The sequence below is a fragment of the Cydia pomonella genome, chromosome 9 (assembly GCF_033807575.1).
Source record: "Cydia pomonella isolate Wapato2018A chromosome 9, ilCydPomo1, whole genome shotgun sequence".
Taxonomy (NCBI): Eukaryota; Metazoa; Arthropoda; class Insecta; order Lepidoptera; family Tortricidae; genus Cydia; species Cydia pomonella.
This window is the reverse complement of record NC_084711.1, coordinates 11,264,184-11,288,914: the sequence shown is the minus strand read 5'-3', so window position 1 is coordinate 11,288,914 and position 24,731 is coordinate 11,264,184. Positions and strand designations below refer to the sequence as shown.

Sequence of the window (24,731 nt, the reverse complement as noted above, 5' to 3'; positions counted from 1 at the left end):
TTGTACATTAAGTTTGTCTTTTGTGCAATAAAGTTTTAAATAAATAAATTGTAAACATGTTTTTTTTTAGTGAAACAGGGTCTAGAATATTCAAGTTTGGTTTACTGAAAGTGTAATATAGTAAATATTCTGAAATTCGAGATACATACGTGTCCCAAGCAAATGGATAAATCTACATTTCAAAAATATCAAAAATATATTTATGCCTGAAGTTATAGTCATGACTCAAGGTATGGGTCACCGTGGCCTGGCGCTAATTGTAAAAACTACACATATCTTCATAGCACGCAAAAATAAACTTTATAACTTGGTTTTAAAGCTTATTTCATGACGAAACTCGTTGCAAATTGTACCTTTTTACAATGGATTACTGTTTGGATGGTAGCAAGCAACATTTCTAAGGACCAAACATTACCATGGCAATTTTTTTTGTTTCATTATAAAAACAGGGCGGCTTAAACAGTCACCAACTAAATGGTATATTGTATTATCGCAATAGTGTGTGAGAAATATTTAAGAGAATAGATTTTTTCTAAACATTTTCGTGGTAATAAGTACTAGAATACATTTTAAGTGCTCTATTGTTTATATTATAAATCTTCAAGACGACATCGACGCGGTTTACGAATGGAGTTTGCGAAACAGGCTATTATTTAACATTGAAAAATGTGAGGTAATGACCTTTTCTCTTTCTTGCTTGCCTCTCTGTCATGACTACCGCATGGCTGGGAGCACAATGGCCCGCGTCGAAGAAGTTCGCGACCTCGGAGTAATATTCGACTCGCGGCTAACGTTCCGGCCACACATACAGGATGTTACCCGCAAGGCGTTCCAAAGGTTGGGCTTCGTACTACGCAACTCGGCCTCGCTTACTGTAGATGCGACGCGAGCACTTTATGCGGCACTCGTAAGAAGCATACTCGAGACGAACGCTGTAGTGTGGAGCCCGCATGAAAAGAAGTATACCCTGGCACTAGAACAAGTCCAAAAGAAATTCCTGCTCAACCTATATAGGAAAATACATCTATATTACCCCTTCATGTACCCGACTGGATTTCTGCAGGGGCACTTAGGCTACGATTCACTAGAGCTGCGTAGAAATCTAGGACTAGCGTGCTTTATAGTTAAGGTTTTGAGGTGTAAGATAGATAGTGTTGGCCTCCTAGAAAGGTTTCTAAAACTTTCTGTACCTGATGCGTACTGTAGTAGACGGAGGCGACCGCCCCTACTGGCCATAGTGCGCACGCGTACTCGTCTGCGCCTGCACTCCCCCGTATTGCGTGCAACTGCGCTCGCTAACTCCTTACTCACGGCCCTACCAGAGTGTGATCTGTTTGCAACAGGGATAGGAAGGCTAATATCTGAGTGGAAGGGGATGCTTGAAAGGATGCTCGACAGATATTCGTAGATGTAAGTTAGTTTTTAATTAATAAATAAGTAGTTTTTAAGTAATGAATCTACGTAACGCTTTGGCGTAAGCTGTAATGTTATGTTATAACTTGATTCAATAAATAAATATTATAATGACGTTTACCAAAACAAAGTTCATGACCGGCCACATGTAAGATTATCGGAGACACTTGGACAATAAACAATGGATGCACCTGGGCGGCGGCGGATTTAGCGGCGGTATTATCTTTAACGTGGTATTTCTGACATAAACTCAAGAAATGATCCCCTCTATTAGGATGTATTTTAGAGTAACATGGGAAATTATATTTAGTCACGATTTATTCGTTGGCGACTTTATGCTCCTGGTTTATGGTTAAAAAGTAAAGGCTGACTAGAAATATACATAATCACGCGCTAAGATGCAGAATTTTATTAGAACTTTTTTTTCATATTTTTCTGAACCCTATAATTATATGAAAATAACAGCGCCCTCTTGACAATGATCATCTATTTCTGATCAGGCTTTAAAATGTTCATTCTTAGTTTCTTACAAATATCAACAAATTAGTAAATATATATATATATATATTTTAATATGAACACTAATGAACAGTAAACAGTTGGTTAGTAAAAATGTTGCATAATATTGTCCAACGGACCGGATTCATAAGCGGCAATTTCTTTGACGTTCGTGCCAGGCCCCGTGACCCATAAGCTGAGTCACACGTTTTAGCTGAAAACGGTTTGTATGGTGGCCCGGCGTGTTGTGTACGCTTCGTGGTTCGTGGCCATGAATGGGTTAGGCAAATTAAATCTTAGGTACAATGATACGACGAAACGAAAAACTAATTCTTCTTCTTCCTCGCGTTGTCCCGGCATTTTTTGCCACGGCTCATGGGAGCCTGGGGTCCGCTTGACAACTAATTCCGAGGTTTATTATTATTAGGAAAAATAAGAAAAGTAATAACCATCCTGTTAATTAGTTAGTTTTTGAAGGCGGTGCCAAATCAACAAAAACATTTATTGCTGCCAAACAGAAAAAATAATACGAGTAGTTATTATTTATCGTATGGCTTCGTCACATGTCACTGGATATAAAATGGTAAAGAGTATAAATTATAGTAAGTAACAACTTAAAATTTAAAATTTCGCCCTACTTAGGTAAGCCACCGCTTCTTCAGCCAGGATATTGAAGTCGTTCACTTGGCCCATGTATTTTGTGAGGGGACATTCCATTACTATGTGATCGATGGTCTGGTCTGGATTACTTATATAGTATACAGTAGTACTTTTTATGAAAAAAGGGCACAGTTCTTCATTGTGTAAAATTTTGTTCTCTAAAGTTTTAGTTTGGCACCGACTTCAAAAACTAAGTAATTACCAGGATGGTTATTAATTTTCTTATTATTAGGTATTAATTACTTTTTGGCAGAAAGTTGCTTTACGATGGGATAGAGACTACACAATGATAGAGGTGGGGTATATACAAATTTTGTTGTTTGTAATCTTGTTTTGTTATAAATAATTCAATATGAGTTCGGACGAAACTACCGTCGAAGAAATGACTATTGATTGCACCCCACCTAAATTAAGAGCAGAAGCAGAATTGGCTATACAGAACTTGCTGCCGGCAAAATCAAAGGCGAAATATATGGTTACTTATCACAATTTTATAAATTGGAAAACAAACAAGAAAAATGCCCACAGTTTCTCAGAACACGTGGTTTTGACATATAATAAAGAACTAGCAGCAACTAAAAAGTCTTCAACATTAAAGAAAAGTAAAGTTAATTTTATTTGTGGAACATAGGTGTTACAGTTAAGGTCTTATATATAAAGTAACTTATATATAAAATAGAACTCTGTGTTTTGCCTATTGGCGTACAAATATTAAAAAAGTCACATACTTACACACGTATGTTAATAATAAAATTATTAAAAATCAATTATCTAAACTAGGATTATCAGTAATATTACAGCAATAAAAACATTTAGAATATAATAAAATAGCAACATTTCACAAATCTAAAATATAATGATTAAGTACTTACATGTTAAACTAGTATCTATTTAAAATGGACAAGTTATAACTATTTCAGGTATCTTCAAAAAAATCATTTAGCATTTGTTTATTAAGTATGATTTTAGTTGTATTTTAAACTGGTCAGGTTACAGGCACTTTATATAATATGGGATATTATTGAAAATTTTTGGAGCCATACCCAGTATACTCTTACCCAAGAAAGCTGTGTTGTGTTGACTATTACAGATGTTATTAAGATATTGGACACGTACGGGAGCTTGCTTGAGATATCAATTTCAATAGTTGTGGTTGAATTTTATAAAATTTTATATATATATAGTGCTGGAAATGTTAAGATTTTTAACGATCTAAAGAATGGAACACAGCTTTCCCTCATGTTTATTCCACAAATGACACGTACGCATCTTTTTTGGGCTTTGAAAACAGCATCTCTATGGACTGAGTTTCCCCAAAAAATAACGCCATATCTTAATATAGAGGCTACAAGGTCATGATATGCGGTTATTAGTGCATCATTATCTACCACCTTAGCAAGTTATTGTAATGCGAATTTGTTTATTTTTTTACAGACATATTCTATATGATTTTTCCATGTACGTTGATCATCAATCATAAGTCCTAAAAATGTTGTTACAGCTACTCTCTGTATGTGGGCATTGTACTCCATGCTTAAGGCCACAATGCAGGTGAAGCATAAATGATAGATAATATAAACATAATACAAATATAAATGTATGAAGTATCTGTTTTCTATTAAAACCGAGTTAAAATATAGCGAAATAGTAATTACACACGTTAGTTTTAGTTTTTGTCTTGTTTACTTATAATTTCTTTAAAAATAAAACTTTGTTTTTTTTTTTGTTTATTGAATTGCATGTTTGAGAAAAGCACTACAAGCGGGAAATATGAGGTCGCACGCCTCAGACCTATCCGGCCTCACTCGGCTCGGCTCGGCCGTCTAAATGTCTTCGGCCGGCATCCCCTTTCGTCCCGGCCTCTGTACTGGCTAATATACTATTATTTTACAATACATATGGTGCTACTTTACCGCACTAGTGCGATAATTAGCACATTACGTAACTATGTTGAAAATTTAAAGAGTCATATGTACTGTAAAATGTTGTACGATACATGTGCGAATAAGCAATTCTCAACTCGTGTCTATTTAAAACACTCTTTGGTCGTGTTTTAATTTATCCCAGTTGGAATGTATTGTCCTCTTTAGCTATAGTTGCATCATCTGTAGAGCCCTTAAGTATATTTGAGTATAGCAACTCAATGCTATATTTTACTCTATGAAGGTTTTCTCTGATTCCCTCTCTTCTTTACTGTCAGCCATAGCGATAACATGGCCTTATATTTTTAATCGACTTCAATTTCATAAAAGGAGGAGGTTCTGTATTCGGTTGTGGCAATTTATTTTTATGTATGTTCACCGATTACTCCGATACCCGTGATCCGATTTTAGTAGTTATTTTTTTTAATGGAGTTACCTCCAAGTTGGTCCCATTTTAATTTGGTTCTGTTTCGATGATGAGAACCATTAGGAATTGAGGGAACTCCTCATTTTTTAAAGGCGCGTGTATGGTGATTTGGGTGTTTTCTTAAACAACTCGAGCATTTTCTCTCAAAAATCATCAATTTGATGAAGTGGATCTGATGATGATGATATTTTTTATGATAATGATTTTTTGATTTTTTTAATGTAGTATGTCCACCGATTACTCCCAACACCTGTGGTCCGATTTGAGTAATTCCTTTTTTGTTTGAAAGGAGTTGCTTCTAAGGTGGTCCCATAATATTTTTTGGTCAGATCTGATGATGGAATCCATGAGGAATTGAGAGAACTCCTCAATTTTTAAAGGCATATGTATGGTGGTTTGACTGTATTCTTAAGCAACTCAAGCATTTCCTCTCGAAAACTACCTATTTGATGTACTGCAACTGTAGCCTTACCACGAGTTTGACTCTAATATTAGCTGACGTGTTCGTAACTTAGGTACTCTATATATATATATTCTCGCTCGCACTAACAGGATTCCAGTATGAGTGAGATACATAGAAAGTAAGTTACGCTATCGAATATGTCAGTGTCAAACTCGTGGTAAGGCTACTTACTGAAATACTGATTATGAAGACCACGGACGATATGTGGAACTTCCCTCTTATAATTGGGTGTATTATGATTTCTCGTGAGAGGTGAAGGAAGACAGTGGTGGTGAAGGTAGACGGGGGTCTGAGGTTGGGGGTTGAGGGTTGGGGCTTGACGAGTCAGGGTTGACGAGTATGCGTTACCAACTGATACGTTTGAAGTCGGTGCCAAGCCAAATAGTAACAATACCGGTCAAAAATAACCAGTTTTATGTCTATGCATCACATTACAACTGTAGTATTAGGTAATATACGTGGATTTAATTATGTCTGTCTCTTTGTAACCTTTTCACGGCTAAACATTTGAACCGATTAAGGTAAAAAGTTTATGCCCTGAAGACGTTCCTTGAATTGTTTATTTCATTGTTTTGAAGTCGGTTTACTTTTTTTGTAAAAAGTTTTTATGTATTTTAATTATTTGACAAATGTAAGCTGTACTCTTTATTCCAAGTAATAAAAGCGGCCAAGTGCGAGTCGGACTCGCCCATGAAGGGTTCCTTTATGACGTATTAAAAAAAAACTACTTAAACTACTAGATCTCGTTCAACATTTTACCACTTTGGACACACATTTTACCACTTTGGTAGTGTCTCTCGCGCAAACTATTCACTTTAGAAAAAAATTATATTAGGAACCTAAATATCATTTTTGAAGACCTATCCATAGATACCCCACACGTATGGGTTTGACGAAAAAATTTTTTTTTTTAATTTTATGACGTATTAAAAAAACTACTCACTAGATCTCGTTCAAACCAATTTTCGTTAGAAGTTTGCATCGTAATGTATATCATATATTTTTTTTAGATTTTTCATTCTGTTATTTTAGAAGTTACAGGGGGGGGGGGACACACTTTTTTTCACTTTGGGAGGTTCTCTCGCGCAAACTATTCAGTTTAGAAAAAAATTATATTAGAAACCTTAATATCATTTTTGAAGACCTATCCATAGATACCCCACATGTATGGGTATGTTGACAAAAAAAAATTTTTTTTTAATTTCATGACGTATTAAAAAAAAACTACTTACTAGATCTCGTTCAAACCAATTTTCGGTGGAAGTTTACATGGCAATGTATATCATATATTTTTTTTAGATTTTTCAATCTGTTATTTTAGAAGTTACGGGGGGGGGGGGGACACACTTTTTTTCACTTTGGGAGGTTCTCTCGCGCAAACTATTCAGTTTAGAAAAAAATTATATTAGAAACCTTAATATCATTTTTGAAGACCTATCCATAGATACCCCACATGTATGGGTATGTTGAAAAAAAAAAAATTTTAATTTCATGACGTATTAAAAAAAAACTACTTACTAGATCTCGTTCAAACCAATTTTCGGTGGAAGTTTACATGGCAATGTATATCATATATTTTTTTTAGATTTTTCATTCTGTTATTTTAGAAGTTACGGGGGGGGGGGACACACATTTTACCACTTTGGAAGTGTCTCTCGCGCAAACTATTCATTTTAGAAAAAAATGATATTAGAAACCTCAATATCATTTTTGAAGACCTATCCATAGATACCCCACGCGTATGGGTTTGATGAAAAAAGATTTTTTGAGTTTCAGTTCTAAGTATGGGGAACCCCCAAAATTTATTGTTTTTTTTCTATTTTTGTGTGAAAATCTTAATGCGGTTCATAGAATACATCCACTTACTAAGTTTGAACAGTACAGCTCTTATAGTTTCGGAAAAAAGTGGCTGTGACAGAATCGGACAGACAGACGGACATGACGAATCTATAAGGGTTCCGTTTTTTGCCATTTGGCTACGGAACCCTAAAAAGTATACTTCAAGATCATCAATGTGATTTATAATTTCATCGACCTTCAGCCGGCCCCTCGCTCTCCCAACTCAAGTGTCACGCGGTACAGACGCACTGCTTAAGACCTCCAACACCTAGGCCTCCAACAATCCCCACTCGTTGCGAATTTTCGCACTTGTATCGTAATGTACTATTTTATGATGCGGAACCTATAGGGATGTAGTTTTGTTCTTGCTTGACTTGCTTAATTATATCGATCATGGATTGTACTGTCATGCCATGAATAGTTTTAATAGCTAGACTTAATTGAAATAAATTAAGTAGTACAAAGATTTTATTTGCAGGAATTATGGCCGGCCGGGTATAGTGTGATGGACATAAAACGGCATAAAAATCAGCCTAATTCAACATTTTAGGATAGTAAATAGATAACTACATAAGTATATATAACGAACCAGAAATCTAAAAAATTTACTGCGTATGCCCGCGGCGTCGCTAGCGGATAAATTGTTAATTAAACTACCAAACATAGATAAATGTAAGTATAATGGAGAAAGGTATAAAACAAGTTATTAGTTCTTCTTGACTCGAGATGAGCACACGCACGGAAAAATCAAAAATATCCACCATACCGTGGTCCTTCGAGCCGGATATGATCATACTATCGTTATCGTTGACTAAGTAAGACCATGTAGGAAGGGCAGGCAAGTCAAATTTTACATTTCCAAGTTATGAATAGTAGTATAGTTACAGTTTCATTCGCACAAACCTAAAATAAAATAGTAAATAATAGTAAATGCAAAGATCGTTCCGTGTAAAGACTTTAACAGACGAGCGTACCGGACCGCGACCTTGGTCCGGTCATCATATCTCTTTCTCGCTCTCACTTATAGCTGCATTCTTAACGGACGTATCGCGGACCACCTTACACACGATCGAACGTGCACCAGGGTCGCGCGCCGGTGCGGCCGTCTGTAAATACTATAACTAAGGTCTAAAGGCCTTGGCCTTTACTCAATTTGCAAAAAATCGCATGTGATTTTTGATAGATTGCGCCTTTTGTTCGATCAATTGAATCTTGAATCTAATACTCACTAGCTCACTTCTACTAATACTCATGCGGTATGTTTCAAGATGAGTAGAGGCCTTTACTCATCTTGAAACATATCGCATGAGTATTAGTAGAGGTCATTTGTGAGTATTGTATTCTTTGGTAGAGGCTCTGTCTTCCAAACACAACACAGACATTGTAATTATTATTCCGAACGTACCTATCTAAAATCTACCGAGTGTCATTAGTGTCAATGTCAAGTCAACTTCCATTGAATCCATTGGGTTTTCATAGGTTTTTCTTCACTTTTTCTCGGGTTTGGGCGATCACTTTGTTGATGACAATAATATATATTCGTCAAATAATATAGTGAGCCAAGTCAAGTAATAATAACAGAGTGAAAAAATACCAATTATTTATAGTAGTTATAATCAAATATCATAGCGAAATGGAGGAAGAAACCTGTGCAATAAAGAGCCTGCCGAACGAAATAATAACATTGATACTAGATAGAAATGAAATCCGCGATATTCTGCGGTTCGGTGCCACTTGCAAGCGATTTCACGACTTTGTTAGGAGTAATCAATACTTATGGAAAGAAATGGCTAAACGAACGTAAGGTCTTTAGCCGATACTTTAAAGTAAAGATATCTCAACTAGTTTACTTAGAAAAAAAAAAAAAACAATTAAATACACTGGATTATTACAGGTTACCAGAGTACCTATTTAAGATACTTGAAGAATATACTGAAGGAGATTGGTTGATTGAACTGAAAGGCTATCACACGGTGAAGAAGCAGGTGTATTTGGAGCTTATTGCAATGTCACCACAATTTTACGGGTATTGAAAATTTGTTGAGTAATTTTAAAACAATACTAAAATCACTATATGTATTACATCAAGTGCCACTTGCCCCATCCCACTAACCCGGGGTTAACCGGTTAAACTGTTAACCCAGTGTCAAATTGTACTGGTAACCATGGTAACTCCAGGTTTAACTGACTAACCCCAGGTCAGTAAGATAGTGCAAGTGGCCCTAAGTCTGTCTGTCTTAACCATGGAAGTCACAAATAAACTTTAGTACTTTCAATTTGTAATTGTTTGGGTTAAGGCTAAATCAAATCAAGCCCAGTAAACCCAGTCCTTAATCATATTTTTCACAGTTAGATAAATATTAGTTTTATTATTTATAATTATGTTTTTAGGCGGGATAATGATATTAATATTCAGGATGTGAGACCCTTCTTTAAAGCAGCCCTAGTCAACAGATTCAGCTTCAATTTTGCAATACACATTCTACAAGATGTAATCAGAAAAGGCAATATTATGATTAATAATAATTGCAAGACAGTCAAGAAGTAAGTATTTCTTTTCTCTTACTATATTTAAGTAGATTATATTGAATTTGTAAACCCCCTTTGACCCCTATTCTGCCCTGCTTATCGCAATTCAGTGATCATATTTTAAAACTCTTAATAAGGCCTCCTCTTTTAATACTGCCTTTGTTTAAATGACTTTTTTCATGCAAGTACTACATTTACAATAAGCAGGGCACAATTAAGATATTTGGATGAACACTAGTTTACTGGATACATTAATACAATATACCTATATAGTATATAATTAATAAATCCTTCTATAGTGTGTACATTAGCTTAGTTTTAATGATTTATATTAAAATTTTCAATCTCAGGCCCTTCACTTTGACGGAAATGCACTATGCGAAGATTGTTCTGAGGCATTTAATTCACACATTCCTATCTCTAAAGTGGGTGAGGGCTCATGTGAACAATGAACTGTCACCCGTAGCTGTCAGTAACTTCTTCATTCAGTGGGTTGACACCCTCCACATACACCCTGATGAAAATATTGAAATAAGGGTAATAATATTATGAATCTTTTCATTGAATATGTGTTTAATATGCATGTCTGCCAGCTAATCATGTCAGTGGATATGCAAAGCAATTCAGATGTGGAACACTTAAAAACTACAACAGCTTAAAAACTACAACAGTTTTTTTTTTTAAGACTCACCTATTTTTGGTTAATTTGAATACCCTATTGTTTACATTGTACTAACTACCTATGTGTAAGAACATCATATCAATAGATTTCTTCAATTCTGAACATGATATGTAATTAATTTTAATTAGTTATGTAAACAAGTTCTTTGCTATTGTTATTCTGGCTCCACAAAGTAGTTAGTAATCAAACATATGTTTCATACTTTAATATTTAAAGATTGTCTATAAAGAAATGGTTTATATTTGTTTGGCAATGGCTTTGTAATTTTCTATCATTAAAAAAAACTTTATTTATTTCAAGAAATTGGCATTACAAGAGAAGCTGTACAATTATCCCACACTAGGCTCAGCCTGTAACGTGGGAATCTCAGAGAAGTATCGAAATGGTGCAGTACTTATTTAAGATTTTTTTTTATTAAAACCACACTTTCACATATTTTAATTGCCTGTTTTTCTTGACTACTGACATGGCTGGTGACCAGACCGCAAGTATGAGTATTTAGTAAGTAGAACAGTCATATAGTATATCATTTTTAAATTATTATAACATTTCAGATAAATGACTTGGTTGAGAAAGTAAAAATTATTTTGCGTGAAGATGAAATTAAAAAAGCCGCTGTAGAAGATGATGTAGAGAAGCAACGAATTACTGAAAGAGATATTCTTTCAGCCGTTACGCAAGTAGTGTATCATGACAGGCATATGGCTATTACCACTGCAGCTAATTTGGACACCCTGGATATTGTCAAGGTATTTGTTTACCAAAGACTAGTAAATATTCAAGACCGACAACCTCAACACAACACCATGTTCCTAAACCTCAATACAACGTATGTTTCAACATTGCTGTAGTATTTTTCAAAGTTGATGGGTAGGCTGACAGCTGCTATCTCCATATAATTGATAACCTAAAAACGCCAAATCTCGCAAAATTGAATTAATATGACACCTGTCAGCGTACCCATCGAGTTTGAGAAATACTATAAGTAGGTGGAGCTATCTATCACTTTTACATTTTACTTTTGCGCATATGAAAACTCTTACAACTTGCAAACGAAAAATTGTATTTGCCTCACCTTGTCATAGGTACAAAAGTAGATTTAAAACATGATAAAAAGATTTTGATCCTATAAGGGCGCCATCTAGTGAGCTCTTAGAGAAGGTTAAAAATGCTGGTTAACACTAGATGGCGTCATTAAATAAATTGTATTTTGTGCCAGTGAGTGAAAGTGGTCAAGCCCTATTTTACTTTTCAAGGTTATAAATAGCAGTAAGATAAAAAAAATCACGTGCTAATAACAAAAATGCTACATACAAAAAGGTACATTTAAAAAAAAATTTTTTTAAATGTACCTTTTACATTTTTCTACATTTTGGAGTATATAGAGTGTATTAATATAACAATTACTTCCCTGGCGCCACCCACAACGATGACCATACTAGCGGCATTGTATCAAGGTTGCCAGTCTTTTCTATTTTATCAGACTCTTGATTGTACATGTTAGATATTACTCTTCTATTAAGTCCATTGTAGTACATATTTAATATCATTCTACTTGTATTAGATTTGGTATTCCCACTGCGGCGTATGGCCACGATAGGCACAATGCATGTCCGAATAATTGTCTTGATAATATTTCTCCATACCTGTTTCTTGCTGCTATACCAAAATGTGAAAAGGAGATACACAGACAGACAGGAGTTAAACATAATATTTTATTTACCTTTAGGTCCTGGACAATAAATGTGGAAACGTGCTAGTGGTTACTGCAATCTACCAGGCAGTCGCCAAGAAATGCGGCGTGAACTGCGAGCTCATCGCGTTCCCCAACCACCTGTTTTTGGAGTGGCGCGATAACTCCGATCCCAGAAACCCGCAGGTATGATTATGATTATTATCATGTGTATCAGGATTCTTACCATGTAAAGACTTCCATTATTCATCATGTCTTATCAATTTTAGCATTATAAAGGAGCCTGTAAACTCGTGATACATACGCTAAACTCCAAATCGCAAGATTTAGCGTTGGCACTCATTTATATTAAAGAGCTGGGTCATATAAACTTCTCTTTTATTGTAATTTTTTTTATATGCTATAGGAGGCAAACGAGCAGACGAAACACCTGATGGTAGCTAAATTCTCGAAATGCAAATATAATCAGGAAAAAATTGCAGCTTCCGTGTGTAGCTCACCACACAATCAGTTATTTGCCCGACCGACAGTTACCGGTTTCTGCGCAACAGGCAGAGGCCTTTAACTGTTGAGCTAACATACTTATTACGTTGACAAAAGGTTTGATATCGAATACCTTCTACTTAACAAATACAAAGTTATTTTCCACTATTCAAAGTAGCATGTCGTATCCATGCTTGCAGGTATTTACAGTGGAGCCTTCCAGCGGGGAGCTGAATCGCCGCCGCCGCTGCCCGTTCTCGCAAAATGGGCCGACGACCAACTATCGCTATTGCCCGGATTCTCTTCTCCAGTTTATCTGCTCGTCGTTCCATATGAGCATGGGAGCTATTCGTAACTGGTAATTATTCTGAAATAGCAATTTATATATAATTAGGTAGGTATAGCTATCATCACTATAGTTGCGAGTGTGAATCACGCACACAACTATATTGTAATGTAATTAATGACGGCAGGATTTTGAAATAGGTAAGTTGTTTGTACCGATTGCAATTTCAGCAGGCAAATGCATGATTAACAAAAAAGTTTCAAAGGTAAGGTAGTTCATTAAAATCGTGCACTTAAATCACATTCATTCATACTTTTATGCAATTACTACTAAATATATGTAGTTGTGTGTGTGCTCAACTCTCCTTCACGCAACGCTTGTATGTATATCGATATCGACACACCCTATAACATGTTCTTAATTTTTAGGAATACACTCAATGCTTTGCACCTTTTGGATTTCCTGGGATCGAATCGAAGTACACACAGTTCATACAAGAATTTCCTGCCATATTTACTTGACCCAACCCATATGTCAGCGATGACTTCTCCTCTCAACCTGAAGCACGTAAGTTTTCATAAGGTTCACCGACAATTGGTTTAGGTTTGAGCTCATAAGCCGACCCACTAGACTAGACCAATAGAGGGGTAACGCGCTATCAAAAAAATGTCCATGGAGGCTGAGCTGCAGGAGAGCATATTTTAGACATAAACCAATGTTCTTATGTTTAAAAGAGAAGTTGCAGGCCTGATGGTAAGCTTCAAGATCAAGACCATGCGAAGACCAAAGGTACCCGTTAAATCGTTCGCTGCAAAAAAAATCGCATATCAGCAACCATAGCGAGCACGTCCGTTGTGCCAACAACCATTCCTGCTCATTAAATTGTTTCAAGTCAAAAGTGGTTGATCTTTTCCACACCTTTCTTAATCTTCTTGATAGCATGTTGTTTGAGAAAAAGGGCCGGTTTGATCAAAGTATTCTATTTCTTATTGTGTTTTGCAGTTGAGTACTCCTCATATTGAGATAATTAGAGCACTCTCCAGGAATGAAGTGCCCGTGGATTGCTACAAGAAGCGAGTGAGTACCAAATTTATTTTACAATGTCTATAGCTGAATGTCTGGCCCTAAGTATACCAACTGTTTTGCATGGTAGGTTTTATAAAACTGTACTGTATAACATTAGTATTTAAATTTTGTTGCTAACACTTATATGGGTCATGCCTGAATTAAATGATTACCGACATAATTTCCAAATCGCTTTCGTAGCGCATTTTTGGAGACCAGTATATTTATGCCGTTTCTAGTTAGTAAAAGATAAGGTAGATTTTCAGGACCTTTATCAAATACCCAGAATTGCCGTCAAACTATACTGCCAGTTTTTTAATGCTTCGACAAAAGTGAGGCTATTGAAACCCTCGATTATGAAATCAGAAAGATGGCATATGCGGAGTGGATTTTTTACCAGGCAACGTAGACAATACGCCCAACGCTTGATTCACTAAAAACTTATATTCCAGTTCTCTATAAGACATCGTACGAGTAACGTGAAGTACGCCGTGGGGATGACGTGCTACCACACCAGATACGACTACGTGTGCATAATTCGCAGCTGGGACCTGCACTGCGCGCTCAAATGGCAGAGCCAGATGACGGCCGAGAGCCTGTACTTTGGCGTCATGCAGCCGTTCTACAACGTCATCGCGGCGGACCAGTCGGAGCGTTATGTACCCCAAGGTAAATCATGGATAAAGAAAACTCTTAGGCGTATTCTTAAATAACATTCATCTGAAAGTTGTAGGTCATATTGGCATAGAATAAAATGGTTAGGATAGGTTTACACGGCGTTAATTTTTCCTGTATACAACTATAACCCGTAAGTCGTATGGCAACTTTCAAAATCGTTCACACGGCTAGCCGGCTTTCCCGCATAGACGCCGTGTGAATGATTCTGAAAGTTGCCGAACAAATTTTGCTGTCACTACGGTATTTGATAAAATCCCGTATACGGCATACGGGAAAAATTAACGCCGTGTGTACCTAACCTTATTGGTTTACTCAGATGAGTCAAATACAAACAGCAACTGTAGATATGAATCTGCGCATCATGCCATTTCCCATCAAGTAGATAGCTAATAACCCCTTACCTCGTTCTTTACTTAGTCGATCTTGACGGCTAAGTTCGCAAAGCATAAAAAAGTTATCGTTATTTTTTTATTGTACTTCAGAGTTTCTAAAGGAGTTAGATCGGCCCAACCGTCTCTACCACCTCGAGGAAGTGATAGCGACAGAGTTCACCCATTTCGACGGTTTCGCGTACGTCCCCAACGACGAGAAACGGGCGGAGTTCCCGGACGACGAGCCGGTCGTGAACGTGTACCGCGAGCGAGCCGAGCTCCTCAACTAGACCACCACGTGATCATCGCATGGTGTAATGCCTATTGATTGGCACGGAATTATCGACACTGTTGCTTTGAAATTAGGTTGAACATGCCAATAATGAGGTTTAAAGCTAAATGTGACCTCGGCCGGAAAAACGTCCACTTTGTCGCTTGCCATAAGGATATTTTCTTGTGTCTCTATACGAATAACCTCAAGGTGTCCTTATGGCAAGCGGCAAAGTGGGACGTTTTGCCGGCCGCGGCCACAAATGCTCGCCACAGATGACGCCAATGGGGCTGACTTCCCTTGACAGATTAGATGACATAAGCTAACGTGTGTTCAAATGCCTCCAAGATATTTTTGGGGGTTTTCATAATAGTGAACGATATAGTTGAGCAAAAGGTAAACCAAGCAGCACACACACCTGTCAGTCAATATACCTTTTTGAGGGCGCTATTGGCAGTTTTGAAACCCTTTGGAGAAGTGCCGACAATAGGTAGATTTAGCCTATAAATAGCTAACTGCCAGGAATACAGGGCTGTATCATTCCCTAAGCTCGCGATCCACGCGAGTATTTTTTATGATACATATAACTAATGTTGTCTTTTTACCTTGAGTGTCTGTCTATTCTAATCGTAGTGTTTAGCTATTTTGTAATCGGATCGAAGACAATATATTTAAGTTCAGATAATTTTAATTATATGTTACCTCATAATGATAACCTCTAAGATTTATATAATATTTCAAAATATAAGAATGTTACGATTAAGAAATATTTTAGAAAAAAAATGTTTAAAATCATAAGGATATAAAGAAAGAAAAAAAAAGCATGTATATATATATTAAGGGCCCATTTAGAAGGTGCGAGAACTCGCGCGCGAGCTTCATTACATTGCGGTATTTGATCGGTCGGCCGAATTGTTGTAACCTCAATAGTCCGCAATGTAACTAAAATCGCATGCGAGTTCGCGTGCCGTCTAAATCAGTCCTAAGTATAGCTAAAAATCTGACTAGCTGTTTTCGACGTTAGCACAAGTCGTCTACAAGGGAACGCCATCAAACACAAAATAAGCGTGTGTAATTATTGAAAACATGCCTAAGTAGAGGCAGACTATATGTCTCCCACAAGAAGTACACATCTGGTCATCAGTGGCGTAGCTAGCATGGTGATGCGGAAATTCTGGGTGTCATCCCAAAACTCAATCAAAAGTGTAAAATATATAAAAAAGTATTAGTAATTTATGTTTAGTATTAAATAGCTCAGAATTTACTCCATCGCATTCATTTTAGATTCCATGAACTCTCAATAGTCCTACTTACACACTGGCCCATATATATTTTAGGAAAATTGTTCAAGTTAGTTAAACTTAAAAAAAAATTAAAATTAAAATTCGTTTATTTCGAGTAACATAATGACTCATACATATTAATTTGGAACACTAGACTTAAACACTATACTACAAATACGAGTACACATGCATTAATACCTACAATAAAATTATACAAAGAAAATTAAAGTTTTTTAACACATTGACAGTTATCACCTATCTCAATGTGTTAACCACAGCGCTGCTGGGCGCATGGAGTCCACAGCAAAATGTCATGTACGGGCAAAACTTGTCCGCAATCATTGCCAGGACGCTGTTGGAGCTGGCGCGCACGCGTCGCACCAGAGATGCGGCTCGCAAGCGCATGGTAGCTTTAAAACACGCCACCTGCGCCTCCGCAAACATCCCTGATGCGCTGCAGTATCGCGGCAGCCCCATCAGTGCCCTGAACGCGTTATTATATTGTACTTGTAGGGCCCTATACGATCTCAAGGTGTACCTTCTCCATAGACTGCAAGTGTAGAATGTTGTGCAAAAAGCTCTGAATAAAGTCACCTTACTTTCTTTTGAGCATCGAGCAAATCTGCGTGAAATCATGTTAGCTCTGACCGATAAGGCCCTACGTTCCCGTTCTATATCAGCATCGTCCTTGAGGTCGGTAGTAACGATATGACCTAGATACTTGAACTGGTATACCCTTTGCAGGGCAACCGTGTTAAGTTTGATAGGTGGTATTACAGATGGTATTTTAGACTCGACCCCAAAAACCATATACTGACTTTTATCAACATTATACTTGAGTCCGTGCGTGTGTGCGTAATCCTCACATACTTTAAGCAACCTTCTGATGCCGCAGACTGACGCACTCAACAGCACCATGTCGTCGGCATAGCTCACATTGTTCATATTAACCCCGTCTATGTGACAGCCCGCATGCATGCTGCTGAGCGCGACAATAAGCTCATTCATATATAGGTTGAAAAGCGATGGTGAGCTCAACCCCCCCTGCCTCACCCCACATTGCAACCTATACGTCTCAGACAATGTACCTGCCCATCTCACGTTGTTGATCTGGTTTCCATACCAATATCTAAATATACCTATCAAATCGGGCGCTAAGTTAATTCCCTCAAGTTTCTTCCAAAGTATATCGTAGGAAACCAGATCAAACGCTTTTGATAAATCTAGGTAACAGGCATAAACTGGCGTATTTCTATCAACATAATACGCTGCGGTATGCTTAAGGCACAGGATAGCACTTTCAGTTGACAGCCCGGGCCTAAACCCGAACTGGTTGTCATGCAATGAAAGGTTTTTATTCAACTGCGCATTAAGCACACCGTCCAGTACCTTTGCCATAACAGTAGCGAGCGATATCGGTCTATAGTTATTTTTACTAGTTAGGTCTCCTGTCTTGTTTTTCGCCACTGGTATGACCAAGGTTTTTATTAAGTCGAGGGGCAGGTAAGAATGGGATATGCACAGAGAATAAAACATTGCAAGTACACGCAGGATATGACGACCAGCAAACCGTAGATGCTCCACACTGAGACCATCGTGACCAGGCGACTTGCCACCAGACATGGATTTAATGGCTTTGGCTATCTCTGAGACTGATATCCTTGTCGCCTGTCTATCCACAATCGCCCCAGCGCAGGCCTCCCTTTCCTGCGAAGGTGTTATGCTTGGTTTCACAATAAAGTGGTCTCTGAATATATTAGCAATAGTCTCATGATCCGTTGCCCCTTCAACGCTCGCCGGCGGGCCAGGCCTAGCATTTAGCTTGCTAGTTGACTTCCAAAATGCCTTAAAATCTTTTTTTGCGTGTTGTGACGCTATTATGTCCATTTGTATTTGATTTTGATGATCTTGGCACCATTTTAGTCGAGACTTGAATATACGTCGACTCTCACACATTTTATTGTACTCAGTGCCCACCATAGGTTTGCCACTAGACACCCACACAAGAAATGCCTGCCTCGCCCGCCAATGAGCATCTTTCACGTGCCTGTTCCAACCCACTATACGATTTCTATTCTTTTTCTTAGGTCCCACATTTCCCTTACTAACTATGGCAGACTGGCTGAGCGCCGATACAATGTCCCTATACATGTCATCTAAGATTAATTTATGATATGGGTCACTACAGCATTTATCACCACAATGAATAAAATCAGAAGGAAAATGGATATTTTTTAATCTGTTATCGCATTCTTTTGTGTATGCCGCAATCTGCTCTGTTGTTCTCTCCCCCCATATTGCGTAATTAGTGTTATTAAGTGGCGCAGCAGTTAATCTAGGTGTTAATACACCTATATTACATTCCACTATGAGGGGAAAGTGGTCAGACCAAACCACGTCACACTTAACATGTAAATTCCGAACAGAACCTAAAGCCGATTGTGTCACAATACAGTGGTCCAGCCAGCGCCTAGACCCGTGCGCCTCACTGATAAAAGTGTAGGTATCAGAAGAAAGTCCAAATCTGTTTATATCTACGCACACCCAGCTCTGTTCATTACAATAATTACTTAGTTCCGTGAAAAATAACTCACCTGGATGTGCGTTAAAGTCCCCTAAGATATAAACTGATTCCACTTCACATTCATCCACTATTGCACTCACCGCGCTAAGGCAATCCGTGAACTCGGGCAAGTTGTCTGAGCAATCCGTGGGCATATACACACAGACAACTATAAACGGCCGACCACTAGTCACTATTTTAACCGCACATACGCGTGAATTACTACACTGTAACACTGATACGCATTGAAACAGATTACTTCGCCACAGAAGTGCCACTCCGCCGTACGGTCGCCCTTTCAGCATACCAGAGGATGTGTCCACCGCCGATGTTCCCGTAAACGAGAAATCACTGCTAATATTGCCTAAATATGGAATTTCAGTAGGTAATAGCCACGATTCCTGCAAAGCGATTATATCGGAGAATTGGCAGAGTTGTCTATCGTAGTCGACTGATCGTTTGACACTTTTACAATTAAAACTAGTTAATTTAATTGTGCGTTGTTCCATTAATATATGTAATTATGTACTTATGTGCCGCCTTCAGTAGCAACTCTGTTCGAGTATCTGTGCTTGAAATGCACAAACCGCCTAAATACAATGTCTTTAGGCCACAGACTAGTGTCTAGAAACAATGGCAATTTACTCTCGTATACAAAAAATTTAAAAGCCTTATGATTTTGTTTCTTTTTCATTATAATTTTTTCTAATGACACATTTTCATGAGTTTTTGTTTTTATGTAATCTATTATGTCATTTTCATTAGTATCCTGGTGTATTTTTGATATAAAGATAGGAATCAGTTTCTCTGCCGCTTTGAACTTGCTGTTGACATCACTAGTTGCCGTTCCCACCTGTCCATTAAATCGGTTTGACGATTTCTTTTTTCGGTATGTAACAGTTTTCCATTCATCCCCGTATTTATTATGCAAGCACTCTTTACTTATCGGGTCGCTGTTACTAATCATGACGTTTTGCGCGCCGGAGGTAGAACAGCTGATCACTTGACTTTCCGTTGTTCGTGGCGAGCCAGTTCCGATATGAGTAGACTTATTTTCCTTATCAGTCTCGACGGCCATTTCATTAACATGAATGGCATCTATTTTCTGACAGACGAATGATCTTTTTCCCACCAATAAAACTGATATTTTAAAAAAGCGGCCAAGTGCGAGTCGGACTCGCCCATGAAGGGTTCCGTACCATTTATGACGTATTAAAAAAACTACTTACTAGATCTCGTTCAAACCAATTTTCGGTGGAAGTTTGCATGGTAATGTATATCATATGTTTTTTTAGATTTTTCATTCTGTTATTTTAGAAGTTACAGGGGGGGGGGGACACACATTTTTTCACTTTGGAAGTGTCTCTCGCGCAAACTATTCAGTTTAGAAAAAAATGATATTAGGAACCTAAATATCATTTTTGAAGACCTATCCATGGACACCCCACACGTATGGGTTTGATGAAAAAAATTTTTTTTTTTAATTTTATGACGTGATAAAAAAAAACTACTTACTAGATCTCGTTCAAACCAATTTTCGGTGGAAGTTTGCATGGTAATGTATATCTTTTTTTTTACATTTTTCATTCTGTTATTTTAGAAGTTACGGGGGGGGGGGGACACATTTTACCACTTTGGAAGTGTCTCTCGCGCAAATTATTCAGTTTAGAAAAAAAAATATTAGAAACCTCAATATCATTTTTAAAGACCTATCCATAGATACCCCACACGTATGGGTTTGATGAAAAAAGATTTTTTGAGTTTCAGTTCTAAGTATGGGGAAAACCTCCAAAATTTATTGTTTTTTTTTTTCTATTTTTGTGTAAAAATCTTAATGCGGTTCATAGAATACATCTACTTACCAAGTTTGAACAGTATAGCTCTTATAGTTTCGGAAAAAAGTGTCTGTGACATAATCGGACAGACAGACGGACATGACGAATCTATAAGGGTTCCGTTTTTTTGCCATTTGGCTACGGAACCCTAAAAAGGCTGACAATTTGCATAATTTGTAAATCGGGTGACAATGCAATGTTATAGTACCATCGAGCTGATCTGATGATGGGGACAGGAGGTGGCCATAGGAACTCTGTGATAAAACAACAACCTAATTGTGTTTGGGGTTTTTAGAATTGTCTCGATGAGTATTAGTTGCCTGTGGAAAGAAAAGTACAGTCAGCGGTAAACCCTTGTACAGTCAGCGTCAAATACTTTGTAGCAACCAAAGTAGCCAAATAGTTCGGTACACCATATATTTAGTATGGTGTACCGAACTATTTGGCCACTTTGACTGCTACAAAGTATTTGACGCTGACTGTACCAAAAATTAATTAAAAAAAAAAGTTATTATATTTTAACTGCCTCTGTATGAGCTGTCCAATTTAAATGAATGTCAATCTGGACTCCTAAAAAAATTGTATTGCTTACTGATTCTATAACCGTTCCTTTATAATTACAATCAATGGGTCTCATTAAATTTCTTTGTTAAAAATGCATTATTTTCGTTTTCTTTAGATTTATCGTTAAATTATTTATACATATGTAAATGTATAAATGCTATTTGTAAAACTGTCACTCAAAAATAATTTTAACTTTTTTTATAAAACCTAGTTTTTGCAAAGTGTTACTTGTCACTTTTTAACATCTTATATCTCTCATTCAATAAGGATATTTAGACTAGATCCCATAGTGGCAACATCGCAATCAAAAAGGCCTTTTGCACTAAATAACAATAAAAAATCTAACTCTGAAACTAGGCGAAATTAAAAAAAATATAGGCAATTTAGTCTGTAAATACTGTAAGTATGATCAGAAATATACTGTCAAAAAATTTCAGGCTCCTCGTGAGCACGTTGTATATTATTTCATTAAAGGCGGGGAATCTGCCACAGTTTTACGATTTTTTATAACTGGCCAGTACTGATGTTGACGGTCGGGTGTCACCCATTTAGGGGTGACACCCGGGGTGGACCGCCCCCGCCGCCCTCCCTTAGCTACGCCACTGGTACGGACGGTCCTAAAATCGGTATCTAAAGCAAGTACATCTATAGCTCACCTACAGAATTCACTTATGATTTTACAGAAGGGGGTCGAACATTTTGCAATTATTTACAAAAAAATAGGGATGAAAGGCAGAGACGCCTTGCCTGTAATTTTCTGTACAAGACAGTCTACCGATTTTTGCGGGGTAGGGGCATGTCAAATGTACATACAAATAGCCATGTCAAATAAATGTCAGTCCATACAATAAGTATGATGTGAGTATGACCATTTCGATGAACCATGACCATGCTCTTAAAAATTTTAACCAACCGGAGTCGCCTTTTAACTTAAAATGCTCTAAGATCTGACAAAATATTTTGCAACAAATCAGAATGGGTGTTTTCCGTCCGAGTTAAACACTCTAGAGTCACTATTTTCGAATACGAGGGCAGTAAAATACATGACCAGATGGACATACAGGATGGAATTTTTATAAGGAGCACTGAGGGCAGCTACCTGATCCCGTGCTGTTACGGGAAAATGGTGGAAGGACACAAAAGTAATTCTAGACGCAAAAGGGCATAGCAGAGGAGCACTCGACTCGTTATATCTTATACTTTTTTTGTTCCGCGTGTATGTGAATTAGAAGATAAAATATGATGAATTGAGAACATGAAGGAATTGTGGTCAATGTCGACTGTGATTGAATTAAGATGCGTGAAGGAGAATGTGATGCGACTGATAAGTTAATACGAATGATGTATCTAATACATATAAACATAACGTTACGCTGTATTTTTATTAGTAAGTACCTATCAATATATATAATTGAAAAGGTAAACATGTATCTCCTATTGAGAGCTATTGATCAATAAAACCAAACAGTCGATCAAGGTTTAATAGATTGGGAATGCTTGAAATCATCATAGTATGCAATTTATTTAATTACGGCATGGTGTCTTAAGCCCTTATTAGGGTCTGTGAAGGTAAAATGTAGTGCTTATATGCTCTTTGGTATGAACCATACTTTTCTACCTTAGAGATGGCTAGGTGGCGCCTTAGCCTTATACTTATAGGCATGATGCATATACTTGAAAAAATTCGATCAATGCTGTCGTGACCCCGGTGGCCGAGTGGCTCAGACACCTGCCGTGATAGCAGAGGACGCTGGTTCGATTCCAGCCTGGGGCACTGGAGGCCTTGGTCACGTTTTCTTAGTATATGACATTTATTTCAGTTTAAAATATTTATTATACGTAAAAATAAATATTTTTCTTTTAAACAAACAACATTGATTGAATATGCGTAGTGTTAAAAAAGTTAAACCATAATATAACTCCATGCATGTTGTAGGACTGTTATCGCCAACTGCTGAGCGAGCTCGGCGGACGTGTTGACCGCTCAGACCAACCAGTATAAACGCGTATCTCTGGCGCGCCCTCTTTATCAATGTCTCACGGTTACGTCACGTTACGCTGGTCTGCGCGACAGCCCGGTCCGCCCGCGCTCGCGCGATGACTTCACTGTACTGTACTTGGCTTACCAGTTGCCAATTCACACAGTACGTAGTGCCCACTTTTTTCTTAACAGAAATAAATAGGATGTTTTGGTTTAGAATATATTTTATGCTATTCGTGCACTATGTAAATAATGTACAGTCAGCGTCAAATACTTTGTAGCAGTCAAAGTGGCCAAATAGTTTGGTACACCATACTAAATATATGGTGTACCGAACTATTTGGCTACTTTGGTTGCTACAAAGTATTTGACGCTGACTGTACCTATATTATGATTGCTTGTATTTCTCTATGTAAGTGAACTGTAATATTCTTTTGGGGAAATAAATTCTAATATATAATTATCATTTTATCCAAACGTTAATTTCTCTCTAATTTTTTTTTTTTTTTGCACTTGCACCGGTTTTAATATTTTTGATCACTTTTGAGGCAGTTTACTGAAACACTAATCGACTTACAATTATACTAAAAATTAATTAACTTATAATTAATTGGACTTTTAATTAACTATTGATTAAAGCATTTTCTATTTATACTGTTTTTATTAGTATTGAACGCTAACCAAATTTTGGTGGTAACTACTGGGAAAAAAAATCCCACCTTTTACCAGTGGTAACTACTAAACCGAGTTGGTTACCAGTGGTAAATGGTGGGAAAAATTCCTAGTAGTTACCACTGGTAACAACTTGGTGGTAACTAGTGGGAATAACCCGGAATTCCCGGTTCTTACCATAAAAATTCAGTCCCGGAGAATTCCCTAGCTCTTGCCTATGTTGAGGGATTCTGTACATATAGGTATTAATTAGGTACTTAAGTGCTGGTTTTCTATTATAAAAGGAGGTAATTTAATGTGAGCGGAACCGGTCATAATTCATAATGTCGACGGTCAACGGAAAACAACAAAGTACAAACTAACCTTTCCTTTCAATAACTGGCAACAAAGTATACACAAAACTATCGACCTCTTTAGTTAGTCGGGATCGTGCCTACCAATTACTACCAAAGATACATTAATTGGTGCCTACGTAGTTGGAGGCCCTGGGTAGTGATTATATGCTCTTTGGGCCTGGGCTCGAATCCTGGCAAGAGAATAATGTGTTTATTAC

The 24,731-nt window shown here is 37.3% G+C and overlaps 2 protein-coding genes across 3 annotated transcripts in view; one reads left to right on the top strand and one right to left on the bottom strand.

The window, feature by feature from the left end:
- Nucleotides 1-7,198: 7,198 nt before the first annotated feature.
- On the top strand, nucleotides 7,199-16,425 carry LOC133521367 (uncharacterized). Of its 2 annotated transcripts, none has more exons than XM_061856293.1 (11): nucleotides 7,199-9,022; nucleotides 9,117-9,248; nucleotides 9,614-9,766; nucleotides 10,102-10,288; nucleotides 10,988-11,182; nucleotides 12,163-12,312; nucleotides 12,810-12,967; nucleotides 13,324-13,462; nucleotides 13,898-13,972; nucleotides 14,413-14,629; nucleotides 15,121-16,425. In XM_061856293.1, the coding sequence occupies exons 1-11, from the start codon at nucleotides 8,856-8,858 to the stop codon at nucleotides 15,297-15,299; spliced, it is 1,752 nt and encodes a 583-aa protein (XP_061712277.1). In that variant the 5' UTR covers nucleotides 7,199-8,855; the 3' UTR covers nucleotides 15,300-16,425. The 2 variants fall into 2 exon arrangements, with proteins under 2 accessions (XP_061712277.1, XP_061712279.1); XM_061856295.1 differs by having other exon boundaries at nucleotides 8,939-9,027.
- The window catches only part of LOC133521368 (dnaJ homolog subfamily B member 6), a 31,974-nt gene continuing 20,084 nt past the window's right edge, over nucleotides 12,842-24,731 (bottom strand). The window contains exon 7 of the mRNA XM_061856300.1: nucleotides 12,842-12,976. Coding sequence (XP_061712284.1) covers nucleotides 12,955-12,976 — 22 coding nt within the window. The 3' untranslated portion in view covers nucleotides 12,842-12,954. The remainder of the gene's footprint in view (nucleotides 12,977-24,731) is intronic.